Genomic DNA, 25,832 nt, shown 5'->3' with positions numbered 1-25,832 from the left:
CAGAGAGGAACCTGATGAGGTTCAACAAGGGCAAGTGCAGCGTCCTGCACCTGGGGAGGAACAACCTCATGCACCAGTACAGGCTTGGGGTGGACCTGCTGGAGAGCAGCTCTGTGGAGAGGGACCTGGGTGTCCTGGTGGACGACAGGTTAACCATGAGCCAGCAGTGTGCCCTGGCTGCCAAGAAAGCCAATGGGATCCTGGGGTGCATCAAGAAGAGTGTGGCCAGCAGGACGAGGGATGGTCTCCTCCCCCTCTACACTGCCCTGGTGAGGCCTCATCGGGAGTACTGTGTCCAGTTCTGGGCTCCCCAGTTCAAGAAAGATGAAGAGCTACTGGAGAGAGTCCAGCGGAGGGCTACAAGGATGTTGAGGGGACTGGAGCATCTCCCCTACGAGGAGAGGTTGAGGGAACTGGGCTTGTTCAGCCTGAAGAAAAGAAGGCTGCGAGGGGACCTTATAAATGCCTACAAATATCTGAAGGGTGGGTGTCAGGAGGATGGGGCCAAGCTCTTTTCAGTGGTGCCCAGTGACAGGACAAGGGGCAATGGGCACAAACTGAGGCACAGGAAGTTCCGTCTGAACATGAGGAAGAACTTCTTCCCTCTGAGGGTGACGGACCACTGGAACATGCTGCCCAGGGAGGTTGTGGAGTCTCCTTCTCTGGAGATATTCAAGACCCGCCTGGACAAGATCCTGTACAGCCTGCTGTAGGTGACCCTGCTTCGGCAGGGGGTGTTGGACTAGATGACCCACAGAGGTCCCTTGCAACCTCTACTATTCTGTGATTCTGTGATTCTGTGAACCTAACCTAACCTAACCTAACCTAACCTAACCTAACATAACCTAACGTAAGATAACCTAACGTAACTTATCCTCACCTCACCTCACCTATAACTTACTTAGCTTTTCTGCAATAACATTGTCCTTGAAGGTATTTTGGGCTTTGAACTTCTATTGACACTTTAATAAGTATCCTCCTTTTCTTATTTTTGAAAAAGTGTATTCGTGGTTAGATTGGGTTCCCATGTTTTAAAGTTGTTTCTCAAAACCCTGTTGGCCAATCTTACTACCACCTTCTTTTGAACATGATTTCCTTTTCCTGGAATACATATTTTAATTTCCATTAGATTCCTTGACTGTGTAGTTTAACCACCTCTTTTGGTGATACTTTTTAGATTTGTGACTGGTGAGACTCTAAAATGGTATTACTACATGATTTCCAGGTCATCAGTAAATACTTACCTTTTTGCTGTTGTCTTCAAATTAATTTTAGTGAGCTTCCTTAGTTTGATACAGCTCCTCATACAAAGTACAAAATTACCTTTACTTTTTTTCTTTTTTCTTCCATCCTTCCAATGTGTCCAACTTAAACGTGTTATGGACACTTTGGATACGTTCTGAACACGTTATTTTCACATTTACTCTCATGGAGAAAATCTGCTCTGCCTTAGGCCAGCTCTTTCTCAATTCATTCAATACTTTCATCTTAATGTTGAAATAAAAAGACATTAATTGAATCACTAATATTTGAACCGTGGATAATTAAAATATCACTGTAATGTTGTCTGATCTTCAGTTACTTATATGTGTTCTCAACTGTAACTCTAAATATAGCTTAATGTCTGAATGTATGTTTGATTAAAAATTCACCTCTGAACCAAACCAGTATATTTCCTGGCATGCTTCATAAGTTAAGCTTTAAATTACCAACTTGGTAACTTCTTATCAAAAAAATAGATAAGTATAAAATGAAGTGCAGTACAACCGTAAACGAAACTTAGCCTATTAAAATTATAACAACAGAACAACTTCTGTGGTAGTTGGAGTACACAAATATGTGCTGTGATTCACTGTACTAACTTCTGTTAGCACACAGCTACACTTCTGGATATAAAGAAGAAATCTATAATAAAAAGGTTCCAGTAAATACCTAAAAACTAGAAGAAAAGTTTAGTTATGGAAGATTCTGTTCCTTAAAGAGAATGTGAGATCCAAAAAAAATTACACGTGCAGCTTCTGAGTGAAAGATCAAGAAACACAAGACCTTAAAACAGACCAGTATCCTCTTCAAGCTGGATGATGATCTTGCTTACCATTCCTTTAGTGGGTTGACTAACTGCTTTGTGTAGCCAGGTCATGAAGGAAAAGAAAACTGGATTCCATTTTAAAACCAAGCAGTGTCTTAACTGCAGGTTTTTCCATTCCACAGAACCCTCCCCAAGTCCCCACTGCGATAGTCAATGTGGAGATGACATATAACTTGTGCAAAGGCTGAAATATGGGTCTTTTACATGTAACCACCAGAATATTCTGCCTAACAGATCTTCTTCCAGTTGAGTGGGTTACTGAAGCCTTATAAGCAGGAGTGAAGACCTTCAGACTGCTGCCCGAGGTTAAGTTAGAAAAATGCATATTTATCCGGTATAGCCAGTGCAGATGACTGGATTAGCTTCTTTAATTCCACTTATTAATTAACTGGCTTACCTTGATTACTGACTGACACCACATTATCCTATACTAATTCAGTGTCTTGCAGTCTTTGGATAATAAATATTTGCTTATCTGTGTGAATAAATGGTAGGGATTTTTTTCCGTCTAAAAACAGAATACGCTGCAGCCACCTTGTCTGTTCTAAAAGATCTTCAAAGAAAAATGTGTACCTATGATGATGATAACACTTAATACAGAAATAAGAATATATTTACTTAGGCTAGTGCTAAAAGCTGTTTTTCTTGCAATCTCAAAAGAAATGATGGAATAAAGGTTTTTTTAAGGAATAACAACAGTTTTCAATCTTCTAATGAAAAATTTACATATTCAAAGCAAACTAACAAATGTCTGGTTTTAGTATTCTAAATAAAAAAAAAAATCACATACCTTATTCTGAATTTTCATCTGCGCTTTCTATATGCTTTTATTGACAAATGAATTAGAAAATGTGTGTCAGTTAATTTACGTATTTTATCGCTTACACGCTATTCTCACTAATATTTACCTAACTGTTACCTGTTACCTAACTGTTACCTAATCTTACAGTTAGGTAACACTAAAATTCCCTGTTACATTTTCCTTGCTTACTCATGATGTTTATTCAAACTAAGAGTTGCATCTAAGCAGACCAATTTGAAATTATGGCTTGCATATACGGGCTTGATTTCAGATAAATTTTTTACAGTAAAGAATGTAAAATATTAAGGCTAAAAAAAAAATCAAAGTATGCTTATCTTAAAGTATTTCTCCTTCTTTCTTATGTTTCCTTCATTAAACTACACTTCTAAAAATTGATAGCAGATTTATTTCTACAGAAAATGAAGTACCTGGTTGTATAATGAGCTCTACTTAACTAAATCATTAAATACTTTGAAAATTAAGATTCTGTGGCAGCTGATTTTAGTAATATCATTGTAATTAACTAATATTCGTCATTTTTAATGCTTTATTTACCATCATATTATATTAATACTTCTGTAATGGAATCTTGGAATAGTTGCACATAGCATTTACTATTCAATGGACATTGTAAAGCCATATTATGAATTCCAAATGTATATGCAAAAGGTCAGACACTCAAAGTAACGCTTCGTGTGGGTATATGTCTTTTTCTGTATTTATTTTTAATTGTTTTCTGATCTTTCTAGATTTATTAATCTTTATACTTCATTTCAGTAATGTATTCAAACTTTCTCCAATATGAAGAGAAGAGCAGTTTTAAGAAAAGCTGACATTTTATCTTAATCACATTTTTCAAAAACTATAGGGCTTTTGGCAAAATATCAGATATCTGTATAGCCATACAGAAAGATCTTCTTTTTGTTCCTTATTCCCAAAAAAATTTGTGTATTTCACAGTTAACCGTCAGTGGCTTGAGAAAAATGAGCCTGTTATCTCCAAGAAGTACATACTGATAACCAAATCTCTACATAATTACTGCCAAATCCATTAGATGGAAGCTAGCTTTTCTCTTTTTGGCTTTTTGACTTGATAGTTCTTGGTTCACAATGGTTTCCTTTCCATGGAGGAGGAATATTGAGTGAGTTCATACAGGCAAGTATCTGCAGTGTGAGGTTTATAGGTTAGGTATACTCAGACCTAGATGCTTACTCCTTTACTTTCTCAAGAATCTTCTCAATGCTTAATTTTTACACATATACACAAAAAGTAACCCTACAATCCCTCAAAAATAGTGTTGTTTGTATGCTTTAATCTCAAGCAGTATTGCTTCCACACAGTGTATTCAGATATTTCGCAATATCTAGTATTTCCTAGGTTGCCACTCTAAGTCACACTCTGCTGAGCATGCAAGTACGGTTAATCCTGTTCATGCAATCCAGACGAAAATGGAAAAATATACCAACCTAACAAGCTCTTTGAATCCCCTTTGGTGACCTTTTAACAAACCTGTCTCTCTCCACTGACTGTATTGGGAGGAAAGCTTCGAATGGTGAAGAAAGGGGCATATATTTGTAGAAAATGGGCAGCGGAAACTTGGGATCCAAAATTTGGTGTTAAGAAGACTAAAAAAAATCCTTTATATATTTTTCAGTAGTCCTTCATTTGCCTTTTCATGTCTGACCTAACTTTTCAGAGTACATTTCATTTGAGTAGCATTTTACATATTGAAAACAAAATCCTAATTTATTCCAATTGTACTTCTAAGTACTCAGGTCGTGGTTTATGTGATTCTATAAAAGAGACATGTTATTCTGGGCAAAAAAAAAAAGAGAAATGGTTTGTAAATAGCCAACATATGACAATTTTAAGTAAAGTATGCTTCTTAAGTGGTTAAACTGAACATTATTTTGGAACTATAAAACACGAACAGAGTCTCATTCACAGTAACGCTCAGCTTCATTAGCTGCAAGAATATTCTGCACCTTCTGCAATTGCCTGACTCATTCCTTACATGTTTTCAAACTTTGAAATAGATTAAATAGTGGGCCTTCATATGGTGACTTTAAACATGAGCAACTCTTTATCATCACTGGATCAAAACAAAACAATTGATGCCCTCTCCCCGCCACAGTAGTATATAAGATCGCTGTTGAAGATGTTCCAAACACACTCTCACCTGCATAACAATCGTAATTCCGTCATTGACTAAGTTTTCAGGGTTAGATTTTTCAGCCTTAAATTTATTCTTTTGTTTGAACATAAATACCACATCAGTTTATCATTTATAATGGTATAATACTTTTACTCACATAAATTAATTACTAATAATGGTTTAATACTTCCACTTACATGTACATTATACTGCACTCTCTAATAATAAATATGTTTCTTACTACTTTAAAAGACAAATTTTCCCTTCTTACACACTTCATCTTTCCTCTCCTTGTGTGTCAATTCATTCTTCACAACTTTAAACACAAAATGATACAGAGTAATTTGTGACATTGCACAGTATCATAAACACAGCCACTCCAAGGGGCTATGGCTTTTTTTCTCCCTCCGACTACTGGATTTACAGATTTTATTTATAAAGCCTTAAGGGAACTCTTGAGTAGTTTTCAGATAAAAACATCAACCTTGTCATTTAGTTTTGTGTTATAAATGCCATGAAGTTGAATTCTCTACCTACTTAAAGATGTTGTTCATGCATGACAGTGCATGGTAAAACTGTACAGTATGAGCAAAATAACAGTTATACCTTGTATCAACACTAATTGAGGAAAGTTTTCTGAAGTAGACAGTGAAGAAATCTAGTCAGAATGGCCCCTCAGTATTGAAAATCCAAGAGCAGGTGGCACAACATGTGCACCTGCCCGTGACAATTAATGAATTTCACTCTGTAGTAGCATTTAGCTAGTCATAATTCAAATGTAAAAATTTCTTTTAAATGCAAGTGTTATGCTTCAGGAAGAAACAAATGGATGATTGCAATTGCAGCATCACCGATGCCACCATGTGTTTTAATGCCTGTGCTACTTTTACTACTTTAACAGAATGCTCACTAAGGTTGATGTTTGCATTCCAGTGCAAAGTAACACTCTCAGTGACTCTGAGTTACTGGCCAAGGTCTTTTCCTAACATGAGAAAGACAGACATCAATCTTCTGACAATTAATTTGAGATTTTGCAAGAACTCTTATTTAATGATTATAAGCCATATTGGCTTTGTATTCTGATTGTATATCTGCTTCTCTTCTACTATCTCATTCATTCCCCTGCCACCTCCAAAGTGTGAAGACGTGTTTACTGTAGACTTAATTCTCTGTCACAGATACATTATATTAAAGTGAATTAATCACACTGAGGAGCAAGCCTCTTGCAGAAAGCTGCAAAAGCAAAAATCGACTTGGCAAATTAAATCAATAAAACAATTAAAAGGACTTAAATATAAGTGTGTTTAGCAAAAAAATAATTAGAGACCATTAACTGTAGACAACCCAAAATATAGTTACTACTATTCATCTACAGTATACATGTAATAAAATCTGATCCTGCTCTCAATTTCATTTTAGATACTGTCTATTAAAAACAGTTTTATCTAGAAATATATTTTGCTTGGTTTTTTTTTTAATAAGGATGAAAATGTTAAATACCACAGATGGAAGTTAATGACTGTTAGGCTTCTAACAACTTGTGCCTTTCAAAATCTTCTTTTTAATTGCTTATATATGATATTTGAGGATATGGGAATTAATCAAGCATTCTGCATTTGTACTCCAAGAATACAGAATAGGACAAAAATGTTAATGAAAGTTCCAACCGCTAAGATCAAAATTTTTACTTCCAAAATATCATAAACACAAAAAAACCCCTTGATTCTTATATGTCTAAAATTGACCATCATATGTCTGTTCTATGTGATTGTTCTTTGAACATACTTGAGTATTTTAAAGAAATGTAAACTAGATTACCTAGAAATTCCACCTTGTCTTTACCTACCTATCTGAAATAAAAATCACCCAGGAAAGTATTTTAGCCTAATGTGCCTTAGTCTTTTATCTTCCAGACTTACACGTTTGCCTGTGAGAAGAACAGTCTAAATTCTTTCAATACGGTCAATAATGGTGGAAATTATTATATTCATTTTTTATTGCAATTTATAGTAGCACACTATCTGACTATGTTTTATCACGTAAAAAATTGGCTCATTAAAATCATGGTTTCGAAAGACCACATCAGTATGCAATAACCACATTAGAATCATAGTTTCACTATGTAAGAAGTGCATAAAAATGTTATCTATAAAAACTCTGATCAAGTTATCAATATTGAACAATTCATGAAAAAGCTGTCTAAAATTCAATATATTACAAAATAATAAATAGTAAGATTAAACTTTTCTGTGCAGTCTTCCATACAAGAAGATTTTAGATGTAAACCTGACCTGAGCTATGTCAAATAGCTGTGACGTGTTAATATAGATGGATGGAAACAAAAAAATAACATTAAGAAAAGTATGAATTACTGCAAATTAAACCAAGAGTTACTATCACAGCCAAAACAAAGAACAGGTACTTCCTCTGACATTTCAGTTTTCAGGAAAACATTTCTTTAGGAGAAGATGAGGCTGCAGGCATCCCTTTTCCCAGCTCCTAATAATGTGAATTATCCCCCAGATCATATGACGGAGGAGTGGACATGAAGTTCAAAGTCCCCTCTCCTTTCTCATAATGCATATACATCTGGTTTTTAGCATTGTCTTTAATCACTAAACCACCATGGCTATAGTATGTCATTGTGTACATAAGACTAGGAATTAAGATTTTTTGTTGTAACCATAATTAAGAATGTTTCTATTGCTTTTAAATATTACGATATGGAATTGCTCTGACAGCAATTCCAGGGCTTCTTTGATTTTCTTTGAAACAAAAGATAAACAGTACGTATGGATATTCTGAATATTGATGTTTTGTTACCAAAAAAAAGCAAATAAATCATAGGCAGTTCATGACTGTCCTGGGTTTGGCCAGGACAGGCTTAATTTTCACTGCAATCCAGGAAGGGACATAGCCGGACGGGCTGACCCAACCTGGCCAAAGAGAGCAGGGTATTCCATACCATGTGCCGTCATGCTGGGTTCCGGTGGGGGGGAGCTGGGCGGCAGGAGCTCACTCGCAGCTCGGGAGCTCACGGCGGTCGTGGAGGGCGGCTTTCTGGGTTGTGCGGTTTGTGTTGTGTTTTCCCCTTATCTGTATCGTTGTTGTTACTGTTCCCTTTATTTGCTGTTCTGTTAAACTGCCCTTATCCCGACCCACCAGTTTCTGCCTCTTTCTTTCCATTCTCCTCTGCACCCTGGGGGGAGGAGGGGCAGCCGCGTGGCACTTTTGTTGCCGGCTGCAGCCAAACCATAACAATGACAATAACTGAGATTGTTAGATATATCTTTCAGATACACGTATTTTGAAGCCTGGATTCAAATATTTCCAAGGATTAATCAACAGACTATAATGAAATGTAGCAATATTTTTTAGTGATCAATAAATTATTTCTTCTCGCAGGAACAAGGTTTTTGTGCTCAGTCACAAATATGATTTCCCACTACAGGTTTTCTTGTTAATTTTTAAGAAAATGTTGTTTGCTACCAAAAATTTAAAATTAACTGTAGCTGGTGAAGCTAAGAGAAATCATTAATAGCCATCTCAGTCATAGTAATATTTAATCTGCATATGTTAATTACATCCTGTTCTTAACATCCACCATGAAATGCCAAATAGCTTAGCATATTAGCCTGGATAATCTTTGCATGTGTTCATAAAAGAATGAAGCCAATAATTTTATTCACTTCCCATACTTACTAGAGTGGCTCAAGGTCATTTGAAATAATGATTTCTACCAAATTCAAGTCATGCGTAATGCACATAGGACTACGCCATAAAAAATATTTGGTGCATAAAGGTACAGTGGCAAAAACACCAGCTTTATGAACTGAATAGATTTTGGAAAACTAGCCTTCTGTGATACTGAAAGCCTCTGCTCAGCTTTTATCTCACTCCAAAATCACCAGTTATTGACTTTCAGGGTTTGTAGATACCTGCATTTTCTAGTTTTGCACATTCCCAGAAAAACAAGTTTTGACAGACTGAGCAATTCATCAGCCAGTTCATGCTGAAGCTTGATGAGACCCAGAACACCAGTGTTCCTCAACACGGATTTCCTATGGGGCTGGATATCTTAAGACATTTTCGGAGAATGCTTAAAGCCATTCCAAAAGGTTGCCCTTCCAATATTATAGAGCTATGGCCTTAATTTTCTTTTTAATTCTGAAAGGAGAAAGTATTGTGACCACATTTTATCTAAAAGGTTAGACTTTAAAGCAAGTAAGAGCTATAACTTCTTTCTCTATGTGGGCCGTTCAAACTCATCTACTGTCTCTCAGGAGTATGCCTTAAGTTATGTCAAGTTATTCAGAATGGGTACAGAGATGGTACTACTATCCTCCTCTACTGAGATTCTATTTAGTGAAAATATCCATATTAATTACAACAAGAAGAGATTTTACTTAATAGGGTCTGACTTTGGAATCCTGTATCAGTTTCACCCTCATAATATAGAAGTTATTTATCTAGTCATTTTATTCATGGAAATGATAAATGCTACTGACCCAAATTCTCTTACAAGAGAAAAAAAATTTCTTTCATTCTTTGAATTATACTCTTTATAAGACTAATTCTATACATTGTAAAGAATGTCCCTTAAGCCCAGAGAGCCATTTGGAGTGTTGAAAGTTTTCCCTTCCTCTCCTCTGAACTATGTAGCTCCAAACATAAGTAAAACGAGAATACTCATTCACAATATTTCTCTTTTCCATATTCTGAGATGCCTCACTTCCTCTACAAAGCTATATGACTAGATATGTCTCAAAGGAATTTTACAGAAGAACCTGGATTCCAAATTGATATTAAAAATGTAAAAATTTGTAAAGAATGATACGTAACTTTTAAAAAATGTTTACTTCATACCTAAAGCATTAGATCAAAATATTACAGGTGTAAAAGAGGTTCAGGTTCTCAATTATTTTTTTTTCTTAAAAATAAATAAGAAGATTAAAAAAATACATATATACTGAGGTGTATTGCATGTCCCATTTCATTATAACTGTATCAGTTTATATAGAGTTTCGAAAATATGACTGGCAGAATGGAGGAATCTCATTTCTCTACTAAGCAAATTTTTTACGTAGGTGAGACTGGTGGTCGGGAGGCAAAAATCAGCCCTCAAACTGTTTCTGCCAGTTCGATGTAATTGAAAGCTAATCAAATGATACCTTTTTCACAGCTATATAAATGTTCTGTTTTTCTTGAGCTAAACATGCAAAATTGGAAAGCATTGATTACCTCGTAAAAATGTAGCATAGTATGTCACAGTAACATATCTGCAAACCTTCACTGACTCTGAACTGGAAGAAAAAGCAATACAAGAAAAACAAGTGAAAACTGCAAAGCTAAGGCATTTTTATGGAGCCTACTCTGTGACATCATATCATGAAGAAGTGTGGGTTTGTCATCTTTGAAATATTGCCTTGTTCATCCAGGAAAGAAAATGATCCAGACAGAATCAGTGTCAGATACCCAATACCTCTTTTATAAGATTTCTTTTCTTTTATTAAAATGGCAAGCCTTCCAAGAAAAGCACTCTCCCTTTAATGAAAGTTAAAATAGATGGCATTGGAAGGTTGCTAACTAGTTTATAAGTGGCACAAATAGACACAAAGAAACTCTTTGTCTTTCATTACCCATGAAAAAGACCTTCCGAAAGAAAGAAACGTTTCTCCTCTTAAACACAACAGCCTTCCTCACTGACTCCATTCTTGAAAATAAAATTCAGATCTCAGTTTAAAACAAGGAAGAAACTTTTGATTTCCATTTCACATAGTCTACAAATTGGAACACATTTCCAAAAATTTGCTAGGGTCAGTTTTCCAGTCTGATGCTATCGAAGTTTGGTGCTCAGTGTCATGATGGTTTTAGTGGATAATGAAAATACTGAAGTTCTTCAAATGCTTATAATATTGGTTATTCTTTAGAGCTGACAATTTTTTTTTCTGTTTTGCTTGTAAGCCACCATCTAATTTGCAAAAGAAATTCAAGTGCAAAGAAAATCCGTATTCTATTTAAAATAAATATACTCAAACTGGAAATTAATTTAACAGCATTTTTGTTTTCAAATTATGAAAAGAAATTGCAATTAACATGATGATGAAGAGATTTTAATTTATAAAGAAAATATTAATCTCATAATTTGACATTTTTAGGTTGTTTATAAATTTCTGGATACATGAGAGAGGTTCTGTGCTTAATCTCACAGAATATGTGAAAATATTGGATATTTTTCTGAAGCGGCTGTCAATTTCTTGTAATTTTACTGAATCAGTAAAATAAAAATTGAATCTTTTCTTAAAGTTTATATCTGAAAATGTTTATTCTTGAGATAATCAGTGATAATATAACTAAAGTCAGGAGATTCCCAAACTGAGTGGAGTTCTTCATATACATAAAAGTTTGAGTGACTGGATCAGCATTTCAAGGCTGAATTTTTCTAGAGACCACATGTTCAACATGTTAAATTGTGTAATGTTTTATATACATTTTTATATATTTATATTTATTTTTATATTTATTATTTATATTTTTATATATAAATTGTGTAATGTTTTATTTATAAAATATTTCATCTATGCTGTTTAAAAAACAGTAATAACAAAAAGAAACAAACATATATCATGACATTCAGAGTATACTTAGTGCTCTGTTTAAATACATATTTAAATGTATTATTCATATTTAAATACATGTATATGGTATAAGTCTCTACATTTTACTGAAATTTGCTAATTCAAGAATACCGGGTGGCACAGAGGGCAATGTTATTATTAAACTCGATTCACAATAGTGACTTGTAGCACTGTTTATCCAACGTTACTAAAAACTTTAAACAACATTTATCATGAGTAATTAAATATCCTATTTTTATTAAATATATGATTGAAAAGGGCTTTGTCCTAAAAAAAAGTTTATTAAATTTGCTTCTTCTAATTTTGCAACGGTTTCTTCCATATGACAAAGCAAGAATAATAATAACAGCAACTACAATAAATGAAAAAATGCTCCTACCATGACAACTGGGCAGGGCTCTGTTCCATCCAGGTCTTCCATCATCTCCCATGATACATGTTAGTGTAGAATATCCTTGAAGAACATAACCTGCATCGCAGTAATATGTGACAGTTGACCCCAGTTTATAATCCATTCCAAGTCTTGTTCCATTCATTATATTCCCAGGATCAAAGCAAGACTCACGAAGTTTTGCTATAGAGGAAACAAATGCAAACATAACTCCGAATATAATCTAAAAAGTTACAAATATTTTCTGGAGTTCTCACAAGGTCTGCTTTGAGCACCATGTAAAGACATAATGTTCCTCTTTTTCTTTTTTTTTTTTTTTTTTAAATAAGAATTCTTCGATTCTACAACAAATGTTCTCTTTCCTTAATTTTAAAGACTGTACATATGACTCTATAATGACCAAAACCACATCTCCTATATTTTTCCTAGGTAATTGCTATAGAGCTCCATTACAAGAACTGTTTTTCCAGAGTTCATTGTGACAGATGATGTAGCTACATAGTTAGATGAAGTTACATCTATGGATGCTACTCCAGTAGATAAGAAACATCCTAGTTTTAAAATCAGTGGTCTGAAAGCTGGTAAGTGGAGGAAAAAAATATAAATAGTTTGTCACAAAAGAAAAAGCATGCAAACAAGAATTTCTTCAGAATTAATAAACCTCAAATGAACATCTGTATCTGCTCATATAACCTACTGATATATTTTTATGTAGCTTTTTTCCTTACTGGAGGACAGCTCATGAAAATATTCCTTAAATTTACCTCCGTTTTTGTTATTTACAGCTATATCTTTCAAAATATTTAAATAAATTCGAACATATGCATATGCTCTTATTTTTGTTTCCCTCTTCCTGCTATAATTTGAATACCAGTGTGTTTAATAACCAGGACATAACAAACTGCACAAAAATAACCACTTGGCACTTTTAATCAAAAAATTTACTATGCAGAAGAGAGAAAAGGTAAACATTTTGGAAAAATTTGCAATGTTTTTCTGTTAAGGAACAGCCAATATACTTACTAGAAAATGGTAGGTGCTGGAATGCAACAAATGATTTTGTGCTATGCAGGATGGAGTTTGGAGTAATTTATTTTATCAAACAGAAGATAGAAATTTCAGACTTTCTTCATTATCATTTAAGGGTCTTGTGGACAATATCAATAAGGAACACTTATTCAGTTTCTGCAAGATCAGTGCCAACTTTCTATTACATCAAAAGAGGTTTTTTTTTTTACTGGGCACATTTGCACTGAAGCTTTCTGCTACAGGTAGTTACTTACAGATAGTAGAGAGAAATGATTACAGATATGACTCTTATGTAGTTTCCCCACTTATCAGCTATTAGTCACTACTAGACACAAACTAATGAACTAAATGAATTGTTTTTTTGACCCCCTAAGGATATTTTTATGTTGTAATATTTCTGAGAGGAGAGAAAGAATTACATTGCAAAACCATAAAAGTACATTTACATTTGAAGATGGAAACACAGAATAATTCTTTTGAAGTTTCATCTTCACATATTCCAAAAGAATATGAAGATCTCCTAGTGTGGTTAACAATTTATTAGGATTTGCATATCCAATCTACAAACCATGCTTCTGATATGAAAAATAGTACAATAAAAACTAATAGTTACATCGCATAGTTAATTATTAAGAACATGTATCTGATATCCACATTGATTCATTTAGGTAGTTGTAGTATGGTGATGTAACATCCGTCTTCTGTTCTCCATGGTGAGGCTTAAAAATATGATGTGACAGTAAATAAAGAAAGCCTAAAACCTTTGTAACCCTCATATTCAAAAATTAGGGTGTACAATCAAAAGTTAAAAGATGCAGTTTACTAGAAATTCTGTAAGACATCACAGAGATATTAATAATTATTATTTAAAAAAGAAAAATAAAATATCATTTAATTTAGGATTATAAATAACATTTTGACAATGGCAAGAAAACATTTTTTTCCTCTAACAACTCATATTTGTGTTGATACAGAACTGATATTTTAAAATCACAGTTCTTGAGTTTATGATAAGAAATCCATGTTTCGTAGTTCTAGCAGATCTTTGGATAGAGATCAGTAGTACATGAGAAATTAAAGAGAGAGGAAGATAAAGTAATCTGTCATGTTTGGTGCATAAATAAAAAACTGAGGAAAGATATGATCTGTCACAGCACAAATTTTCTCTAGGGAAAAATTACAGCCCTGTAATTTTCTTTTCTCCAAAGGTACAGTTGTGACAGACTCCTGAAGTTGCTGACTAAACAGTAACAATGTCACTATAGAAATACAGTTTCTTAATCACTATTCTGAAAAACAAAGCCTGAAATACTTAGCACCTTCAAACTACTTTTGCAAATCTGAAGTAGCTGCTAAAAATGAATTTGTAAAGAAAGTCAATATACCATGCTACAATATATGAAGAATGGCGTCATAAGGATTCATCAGGTTTAGCTGAGAACTAGTTAAAAAAAGATAAAATAAGAAGACTGTACTAGCAAATTTATAAAAATTAAACAGAAGTGCTCCATGGAGACAGGAGGAAAAATCCTTCACCATCAATGTCATATTGCTTGAACTGAAGAACTCAAGACATTTGTGACCCCTGTAGCCCTTCCCCTTTCTTTCCAAAGAACACTAGTATCACTAAGCTGAAAACACAGAAGGACAGTGGCAGGCTTAGCAGAACATCAGACAAAATTTTGGAAAGTGTGTGTGCTACAATTTTAGCTGTATTGTTACGAAGATCTTTTTCTGTAGCAGTATTTTTTAAGTTCTTTTTCTGTAATAATTAGATGTGGAATAAAAATAATTTTTCCATTCGACAGTTAAGATTTGAGTTACAGTAACATCGTATTCTTGGCTGCACATAATGGGTGTAAATTACTTTTGCCCATAATAAAATTTTGCAACAATCTTCAAGAAAAACAGCAATTACTTCTCTGATAACTTTGGCATACCACTGGATCAGTTAAGGCTTCTGAAAGACAGACTGAAAACAGGTAATGATATGTGCTGCTGCGATCTCAAGTTCAGCAAGGACGTCTCTGTTGGCTAACATATGGCAAGGATGCCAAAACCCTCTAGAATCTAGACAAGTAACTCAGTGCATGGAAAACAACACTGGAAGCCAAAAGAAGCAGGTGCTTTGTCCAGAACTTGATGACTTACTTCTCCATACCTAAGTATCCAAGAGCACAAAGCCATAATAAGCTTCTTGGAAAGAATATTACAGATATACCTAAGCATAGCAAACATTCCATAACCGTTCTCCAGGCCAGTTATCAGAACTAATAAGATGTTACTCCATTATAAAATAGAAGTGAAAGGAAAAACAAAACCCAGCCAGAAACATGATTGCAGATTGAATCCCAAGACATGGATCACATTTGAGATTTGTATCTGAAAAATATGACCTGCCAGTAAAGTAGAACTTGGGTACTCCTGCCACTTAATATAGGATTAGTGTATATATTGGACACGACTGCAGCTGCTACAATTTGTGTGAAACACTTAAGTTCTTTGAATCAGAACAATTTAGGTTAGAAGAGATGTAGCACAACTCCCATGCAAAGCAAGGTCAATTTGATTAGGTTGCTCAGACCTTTGTGCAGTCCAGTTACAATTTGAAAGGATTCAAATGACATGCTCTCAGGGCAATCTGTTCCAATGTTTGACTAGCCTCAGAGTGGTTTTTGTTTTTTCTCAGTATCTAATTGAAATTGCTCTTGCTACAACTTGTGCCCATTATCTCCCATTTTAACACTATGTGCTCCTCAGAAGAGTCTGTCTCTGTGTTTTCTATAGACTCATTAGGCAGTTGCAGCAAATCCAGATCGCTCGGCTTGTCTTTGTATGTTATATACTCCACCCTCCTAATCATCTTGGTGACTCTCCATTACACTGAATTCTGTATGTCAAAATCGTTCCAGCTCTGGTGAGACCTTAAATGCACTCCAGGTATGATATGAGAAGATCCAGAGGGAAGAATCCTTTGCCTGGATGTGCTGATTCCACTCTTGCTTCCAGTCTTCCACTCTCAGCCCAGAAGGCTGCTGCCCTTCTTTACCACAAGGACACACTGCTGGTTTATGGTCTATTTGTACACAAGGCCAGATCAGATTGAACAGTACATACATCTAGGTTCACCATCAAAATGTTAGAGATCTGCTTTTAACTTCTTAGGATTAGGTCACACTGTGGAGACAACTTCCTTTACATCTGTAGAAGTCACTGACTTTAGGAATGTAAAAAGACTGTGAGTTTGCCAAAGCAACAAATGCATCAGTCTTTCCCTTGCATACATTTACATTTACTCATTGCATATATGCTGTTAAGTTTCATCACCGCATCATTATTTTTGAAACTTGTAAACTGCTGTCTCAATTTTTTTTTTTTCTTTGGAATCGTGTATTTAACATTATCCTGTATCAGCTAAAGGAAATAATCTAGAAGCTTTATCTTAAGTTAGTACCCTTATAGTATTATATTTTTAGGTATGGATAATATGCACTATCACACTCTTAGGCAAAACATTACCAGGCAGAAAACTATGAGAAATTAAAACTGATTAAAATTTACATCCACGCATTGAATGTTTTAAATAGAAAACAAAAATAATTTTATTTACCTTTGTACTCTAGGTGGAATCCAGTAAAACTAACAGACCCATCACTCCGAAAAGCCAGATGCATGGTATTTGAACTGCTTTCTATCCTCTCTGGCAGCTTGCTATCTTGAAAGCTCCCAATCAGTGGGCTATTACCATCTGGCCCATCATAGATATAAAGAAAATCATAATTTGGTTCTATACTGAAACTGTAGAACAAGAAAGAGAAATATTAGATAGAGTATGCTTTGCCTAATATTACAACTCTTATTAGCTGAAGTAAAAGTTTACTATCACTGTTTTCATAAAAGGAAAAAAACTGCACTGTCAGATCAATGGTTTCTAGAACTGTTTTGTTAGAAAATAACAGAAATACTGTATTTATTTGTTCTCTGCTTAGAAACAACATTTTGCTGCTATCCAGAAAAAAAAAGGTAAACCTTTTAAACAGAGAAAAATGAATAGCAATATTTCTAAAGCTTTAGAGAAATAAACAACTTGGGTGTACTTGAACACTTGGCAGAAATGCTTTATGATATAAAGCAGTCAGCTGCAGAGTAGAGTCTACACAGCTTCCAGTCAGACTGAACACTTTCACACAACCTGGGGATGATCTTCCTGTAACCCTGAGAGGAAGAACCATTTTGCCTATAATCAGTTTAAATGAAAAGATGTAGTATAGAAACCTCTCATTTTCTTTTGAACTTCATGTTAGTTAACTTTAAGACTTAGTTAATTTAGTTAATTATGTGACTATAGTATATTAACTAACTTAATTGTTTAACTTTGAACTTAATTTGAGTTAGAGGCAGAGAGTTAAACAAATTCACTTAAAGATTGTCACTGTACAAAAATGTTTTAAAAAGATTGTTAGTAAAAGAATGAAAATCTAACCACTGGACCTATGTTATCTATGTGACATTAGCTGGCAATTAAAATAATTGTAGACATTGAAGATCTGATACAGCTCCTTCAGGGGAAATATTTTTTAACTTCTTGATTATTTAAAATATATTTTCTTACAAAAGAAATGCAAAAGTCAAATGTCAACAGATTTGATTTTTAAATTTCATAGTTTGTCTTGAGTTTAAAAAGGTTAGCTGGAGTAAGTCCCACTCAAAAGCACATTTAACTGTACAGAGTTTGATTTATACAGGAAAGGTTTTTTTCTCTCTCTGGAACAGTCTGTGTGTTGTGAGTCAAGTCTCAGTAAATATGAAATCTACTTTGACCAAGACTAAGGTTGTCAGCTTCTATCAAGGATCATAGCAATTATCCAGATTTTAAGAACAACTTGGCAATATTTGGGATCTCTAAACTGTTCACATGCTACACTGATTCACACTGTAAAATGTTGTTTTTGTTCTAAGATGGAGGATCTCGTATCTAAATGTGCAATATAAAGAGCAGAACATTCTTAAATATTTTGAGATTGTGGTATTTCACCAAACAACAAAAAAAAGTGCTACTGCACAGTAGAAAGTTGCTTAGCAAGTTACAGCATGGTGAAATCACCAACAAAACAGTTAAATTTTTAACTACGTAAATATAACTGAATGATTAATTTGCTTGGAATAAATTTTTCAAAACACATACTTTATCACTGAACACAGAAAAGACAATTATATGACCTACATAACTAAACGAGTCATCACATTATCACTAATCAGAACAATAAAGTCACTGTTATACAACATACAGTGTAAGAAGGACTTAAATTTGACGTGATGTTACAAGTACAATTTTCAGCTTTTCTGTGACATGATCATATACACCAGTTAGGATGCATATTTTGCACACAAAATACATATATTAATTTACTTCATGGGTTACATACAATACAGTCAGCAAAAGTTCCTCTGTGGATTCTGTTTAGCTCAGTTTAATCTTGTGTTGTGACAGTGGAAAATACTAAAACAATTCTATTTAATAGCCAGTACAACAGGAAGTATCCTGTTGAAGTATCCTGAGATGACATGGACTAATAAAACTAAATTTAAATACTACTTTTGAAATTTTGCTTAAACAGCAGGTGAGTGTCTCATACAAAATATTATGTATCAATAGGCTTCATCATTTAAGACCGTCCTCCTGGGTTGGCGACAGTTCAGTGAGTTGCTCAGTGTTTCCTGCCTAGGAAGAGAATCTTGGTAAATTGAGCACCATCCACCTCCACATCAGTAGGTGTAAACTGAGAGTGCTTTTAATCGAACAGGAGCAATGGGCTTCCAAGCTCGACCTCTATGTGTATTGATTACACTAATGTGTTTCTTAGGACTGCTAACAAAGATAACAACTACTAATCACTTTGATGGTTATATTAAGAACACGTATGTTACCCTACAAAGCTCTGGAAAACAACAAATAATAAAGTTACAAACAAGACTTCAAAAATTGTGAGCAAGTAGCAGTTTACCTGATAAATGCTAATGATATAACATAATCATTATTAACAGTGATAGTCCAGTCACAGTCTCTGCTATGAGGATAAGGATGAGGGAAGTTTGGTGAAAGTATAAAACCTGATGAGCCAGTCAAGTTTCCTCCACAGGGAGCTGTGAATAAAAATAAATTGGAATTGAGGAAAGAAGGTAAGAGAAAAAGAAGTAAGTACCAGCAATCTCTTCACTGACTTTTAACGTCCTCCAAAAGCTAAACAAGAAACAAGTGAAGTATTTACAAAGCTTAACATAAACAAAAAATGTATTCACTTTTCTCCTTAGACAAATACTAATACTACTAAGTGAAGCACTGTTTTTGAATGTTGTGTCCTTTATTTGATTGCATAACATTATGTCAAGGTTTTCCTGAAAATACTGTGAACTTGAGAAATGCTCTGGCTGCAGACATAAAAACAATTTGACTAGGTGATAAGCTTTCCACTTTCTATTTCTTGTTAAAGGCATTCTAGAATAAGCTTCTTAGGTTATGAAATATGACTACGTAAACTGAGAGTGCAACTACCTGCATTTTCAACAGATAGCACTGATTACTATTGAGGATCAAGACTGATGTAATAGAAATGAAATTCAACAAAAACATTCTAGTGATTGCAGTTTTCAATCTCAGAGCTAATTAAAATACCTTCCAAGCACACACAGAATAGAACAAAATTATTTATGTGTGATTTTCAGGTTCCTAAAAGTTGTGTGTCTCTAGCCCAGAAAAGTAAACAAAAAGAATGAAAAGTATCACTACCCTCATGAAGTTTTCTACTTCAGCATTCTTTAACTGAGACTTCATAAAAGAATAAGCATATTTTCTAAAGATGTTTTTTAAAAGAACTTCTTCAATTTTGTTCAAAAGATAGGATTTATAAAGACTTATTCTGCAAAACTGAAATGTAGAAAGTGATCATCTGCAGTACCAGGTTTCTGTAACAGAGATTCTGTGAGCTCAAAGGTTACTGAAATAACTCATGGAATAATAGAATTATTTAAGTTGGAAAAGGCCCTTAAGACCATGGAGTCCAGCTGTTAACCTAACGCTGCCAAGTCCACCACTAAACCATGTTGTTAAGTGCCACATCTACACATCTTTTAAATACCTCCAGGGATGGTGATTCAACCACTTCCCCTGTGTGGTGGTGCAGCTCCCCCCTCACACCTGTCGATCCCAAAACCAGCCAGCATTATGTTCTTGCTTACTCTGCAAGAATAGCTAGCTGGCGTGACTGATCACACCTGGCACCCAACAATTAATCAGCATTGTATTCTTGCTTACACTGCAAGAATGGTTAGCTGGTGTGACTAGCCATTTTTCATGTCCTTCTATAAGTGCAGTGATTTGGTACAACTTGGCACTTTTCTTTGTGCAAGCATAGTGAGTTGGGTCAATCAGGTACCTCTTGACAGCACCTGGAACCACTGATGCCTGGAGCTGTACATGCCTGCAGAACTGTACATTCTGGGTGGTACTGGAATCATATAGTTACTGTCTAAACGTTGGGATTACGTCATGTGGACCAGTGTGATTCTGTGATTCTGTGAACAGGATGGAAAAATACTGATTCCTGAAGTCAATCATCTTGAGACCCTAGAAACAGCTTGGAATGGAAAAAGAAAGGCCCTTTGAGCTCTTCTGGTCGGCAACGGGCTGCACCCAGTACCTCCCTCTGAATGGGATGCTTCTCAGAATATCTCACAGAATCATAGAATGGTAGGGGTTGGAAGGGACCTCTGTGGGTCATCTAGTCCAACCCTCCTGCCGAAGCAGGGTCACCTACAGCAGGCCGCAGAGGACCTTGTCCAGGCGGGTCTTGAATATCTCCAGAGAAGGAGACTCCACAACCTCCCTGGGCAGCCTGTTCCAGTGCTCCGTCAACCTCAGAGGGAAGAAGTTCTTCCTCATATTCAGACGGAACTTCCTATGCTTCAGTTTGTGCCCATTGCCCCTTGTCCTGTCGCTGGGCACTACTGAAAAGAGTTTGGCCCCATCCTCCTGACACCCACCCACCCACTCGAACTCTGTTGGCATCACCTGTGCTGATCTCCTTGAGACTCAACCTTCACCCATTGAGAAATAATTCAATTTGAAGTGAGTATTTCACTGAACTCAAGGGGCATTTTTGTGTGAATTGATTCAACGTAATATTCTATTACTGTAATTGTAATAGTAAATTTTCCTTAATCACTTAGTAAATGTTTAGTTAACCAGTGATTAAGAACTGCTGACTTCCTGTGACTCTCTCTCTCTCTTTAACTGTGAACACATAAACATATTCTTTAGACATAAACCATTGTGGTCTATGGCCTGTTCTGGATCCAGCCACACCCAGGCTTCTCTCTGAGAAGGAGTTTAGAAAGCAAGTGGGTCCATTCTGAACCTGGTGATTTAACGGGAAGGTCTCCCTATCCCCTTACACTTTCTTACACTCTTTACAAATTATTTTCTACACAAAACCCTTTTTTGATTTTGTATTCCATTTATTTAATAAGTAATAGAGTGAATCTTGTCAACAAAATTTGTAAGATCACATTTTCTAATTTTTCATTAAAATCTTTCTTGCAAAACTTTTGAGTGATCATTTAAGTGACCGAACCACTCATTCGTGACACCTGGGCAACCTGTTCCACTGCTTGAAAACTGTTTTGGTGAAGAAATTTTTCCAATATGTAATCTAAACCTCCCCTGGCACAACTGGAAGCCATTTCCTCTCATCCTCTCGCTTGTTACTTTGGACAAGGGACCAACACCTGCCTCACTACAACCTCCTTTCAGGTAGTTGTAAAGGGCAATAAGGTTCCCCCCTCAGCCTCCTCTTCTCCAGAATAAAAAACCCCAGTTCCCTCAGCTGCTTCTCCCAGGATTTGTTCTCTAGACCCTTCACCGGCTTTGTTACCCTTCTTTGGATGTGCTTCAGCACCTCAATGTCCTTATCGTAGTCAGGGGCCCAAAACTGAATGCAGTACTCAAGGTGTGGCCTCACCAGTGCCAAGTACAGGGGCACGATCACCTCCCTACTCCTGCTGGTCACACTATTTCTGATACAAGCCAGGATGTTGTTGGCCACCTGGACACACTGCTGGCTCATATTCAGCTGGCTGTTGACCAGTACCCTCAGGTCCTTTTCCACCGGGCAGCTTTCCAGCCACTCCTCCCCAAGCCCGTAGCATTGCATGGGGTTGTTGTGACCCAAGTGCAGGACCCAGCACGTGGCTTTGTTGAATCTCATAAAACTGGCCTCAGTCCATTGATCCAGTCTGTCCAGGTCCCTCTGCAGAGCCTTTCTATCCCCAAGCAAATCAACATTCCTGCCCAACTTGGTGTCATCTGCAAACTTACTGAGGGAGCACTCAATCCCCTCATCCAGATCATGGATAATGACATTGAACAGAACTGGCCCCTATACTGAGTCCTGGGAAACACTAATTATGACCTACCACTAGCTGGATTTAACTGCATTCACGACAACTCTTTGGGCTCGGCCACTCAGCCAGTGTTTTACCCAGTGATGAGTACACCTATCCAAGCCATGAGCAGCCATTTTCTCTAGGGGACTGCTGTGGAAAACAGTGTCAAAGGATTTACTAAAGCCAGGTAAACAACATCAACAGCCTTTTACTCATCTGCTAAGCAGGTCACCTTGTCACAGAAGGAGATCAGGTTAGTCAAGCAGGACTTGACTTTCATAAACTCATGCTGATCAGGCTCGATCATCTGGTTGCCCTGTACATGCTGTGTGATGACATTTAAGATGTTCTGTACAGCTCAGGATGTTATGTACAGATATAAATCAACCAAGTGTGAAATACACACAGTATTTTCTAATGTCACAAGAATTAAATCACACATTATTTAACAACTGAAGTAGTGCCATTAGAAAACTTGTGTAGATTAATGTATCCGCAGTTACAATGCGCATGAATATAGTCTTTTCACATTTTACATTTTTTTCTTATATTAAAAAGGAAGAATGGATAGCTAAATTACCTGAAAAACAAACTAAAATTAGAATGTTCCATTATATTTTGGTACTATATGTGGTAATGAATTCCAAAATCACCATTTTAATTAAAAGCTCTTAGAAGCTGAAACACCATCTTGTTCTAGGAACCCATAAATATTATAAATCAATAGCACTAGCAAATGCATATAATAATTTTTCCAGACCTAGCAATTTTTTTTTTACTTTTTTTACCAATTGTCAAAGAAAAATTATATAATACAGCATTTTCTCAGAGGTTTCCAGTTGCTAGAGAAAGTTCCATTAGCTACAAGTGAACAGGCTGTGGAAGTTTCTTCTAGTATAAAACATTTACTTAGTTTTATAATAAGGATAATAATGGCAATTTCTCTGTCTTCATGGTTTTAAATTGGTATTGTTTCTAATCAGAACCATCTTTTGTTTGGTGTTCTTTTGTTACAATTCAGAAACAAAATAAGATGAAATTATTACAAAAAAGTGTTCTTCCTGTAACTGTAAATGAGGTCACTGTAACCTTCTATCCTGCTGTACTAAACATTCATGCAAAAATGTCTTGAGCTGTGAAGTTGTATTGAACATAAAAGCTGCTCATCACCTGGAACTAGTGTTCTTCAATATAACCCTGCACATTCACGCTCTTGAAATACTTCAGTGGTTCAGGCTGCACTACCTGTGTATCTCAAGAATGAAAAAGTAACAAGTACCAAAAAGGACATTAAGGTTATTCAGTGCAACCTAGCTTTACTGAAATGACCCCTAACTGTGTGTGTCTGATGATCTTTTCTGAGGCACCCTGAACTTGCATATGATGATACAAAGATATTAACTCAAACTATTATCTCCCCATTCCACACTACTTTGTGCCAATGTCTGTGTTCATGATACTTTCCTGATGTGGTGTTAATCTAGTTTAGTTCTCTGTTAAGTTCATTGATAGAATATTTGCATATTAGTAGCTTCTTTCTTATCTACTTTCTGTTTCATTTACACACATTGGCAGTTACTTTTTCTATTACAGTGAGACTGGTTCTTTCATTCAATCCTTACTAAGTTCTAGATAATAATCAAAAAGACTTTCCAGGGAATACATGGAAAGTACACAACGTTAGACAGTCAAAATATATTTTATTTCAACCTATATTGTTAACAGCAGTAAAAAACCCCATTAATCTTAAACTTTGTAAAATATCTCCAGGTAGAATTTTCTTCAGATACAAAATGTTATTAGATGAAGTTATATTTTTGTAGTTTACTATCTTCTCTAAAGTTGTTTAAAAACTTTATTTCTCTGTGTGCTTGAAATAAATTCTTTTGTGTTTAAGAATACATAATTTTCTGAATTTAATGTACACAATTTTATTATTAAGTGTCATAACTTTGTTTTTAACTGAGGGCAGACCAGCTCTGAAAACAGTTTAAAGGACACCTATCTTTTACAGTATTAGACGCAAGACCTAAGACTGAACAAATATAATAATCCATCTAGAAAAAAAGGCAAATGTCAGTACACTATGAAAAAAATGTATTTTTAATTTATCATACAGTGAAAACTAGATGTACGTTATGTCAACCTGTCTTTATAAACCTCTGTGTAGACACAGTGGTAAGCAAGCACAGTGCCAGTTTCTCTGTATGATGATCTTAGCATTTTTATGGGATGAAGTACAGATTGGATACTTTTTTATCTAAAACCTATTTAATTTTTCTGGAAAGCAACAAAGTACTATTCCAGAAATTTCTGGCTTTTATTTATTTATTTGTTCACTGAATTACATCTTAACAAAAAAAACAGGATGTATGTTTAATTAGCTGTTTTTTTAAAAAATAGGAGATATTATAGAAATATAGAACTATAGAATCATAGAATGGTTTGGGTTGGAAGGGACCTTTACAGGTCATCTAATCCAACCCCTCTGCAATGAGTAGAGACATCTTCAACTACATCCAGTTGTCCAGAGCCCTGTCCAACCTGACCTCGAATGTTTCCAGGGATGGGACATCTACAACCTGTCTGGGAAAACTGTTCCAGTGCTTCAATACCCTCATCGTAAAAAATTTCTTCCTTATATCTAATCTGAAGATATATTTAAAAAATTGCAATTAAATGCAAAATAACAGCTGAAATCTTCCTTTGCATTAGTGTCATATAGATCCCATTTTGACAAAAACACTACTGGAATTCACTGTTTACAAAAAAAAAAAAAAATTGTGTAGTTATAAAAATGGTAACCAGACATTACTTAAAACAAAATAATAGAAACAAATAAAACCAAGCTACAATTAAAAAAAAAAAAGTAACATATGAATTTCCTAAGAAAGTCTGAAGCTTCTGGGAGACAGTCCTTATTTCACCTAAATGTATAGTAAACCTGAATACTAAAACAACATTTTGCGTGTTGATATTTTTAATGTTATCCCTGAGCAAACTAAGCGAATACAAACATTTAGGATTCTGGTATCTAAACAAGATTCAATCCAGAAAGTCCTTGGAATGGAAAACCTCTAGCTATTTGGGGCACCACAGGCATAAGCTAAATGACTGTCTTTTGGCAGAGATATATTTTCAAATCTGTAGTTTGTCAGAATATCTCCAGTATAGAAGAGTCTCTAATTTTCATCATTCATTCAAATAGCTGAATCAATATTTAGCTCTTTGTAATTTTCCTATTGCTATTACCTTTGAAATAAAGATGTTCTTAAAATTGTGTTGCA

The 25,832-nt window shown here is 35.2% G+C and overlaps 1 protein-coding gene across 4 annotated transcripts in view; it reads right to left on the bottom strand.

Annotated features, from left to right (window-relative positions):
• Nucleotides 1-25,832, bottom strand: part of CSMD3 (CUB and Sushi multiple domains 3) — a 767,725-nt gene that overhangs the window by 206,532 nt on the left and 535,361 nt on the right. For all 4 annotated transcript variants that reach the window (XM_075415663.1, XM_075415665.1, XM_075415666.1 and 1 more), the window contains 3 exons: nt 19,110-19,248; nt 16,715-16,902; nt 12,064-12,258 (listed from right to left, as the gene is read on the bottom strand). In XM_075415663.1, the coding sequence (XP_075271778.1) occupies nt 12,064-12,258; nt 16,715-16,902; nt 19,110-19,248 (522 nt within the window). The remainder of the gene's footprint in view (nt 1-12,063; nt 12,259-16,714; nt 16,903-19,109; nt 19,249-25,832) is intronic.

The sequence above is a fragment of the Opisthocomus hoazin genome, chromosome 3, assembly GCF_030867145.1.
Source record: "Opisthocomus hoazin isolate bOpiHoa1 chromosome 3, bOpiHoa1.hap1, whole genome shotgun sequence".
NCBI classification, from domain to species: domain Eukaryota; kingdom Metazoa; phylum Chordata; class Aves; order Opisthocomiformes; family Opisthocomidae; genus Opisthocomus; species Opisthocomus hoazin.
The sequence above is the reverse complement of the archived record's forward strand: the minus strand, read 5'-3'. Positions and strand labels throughout refer to the sequence as shown.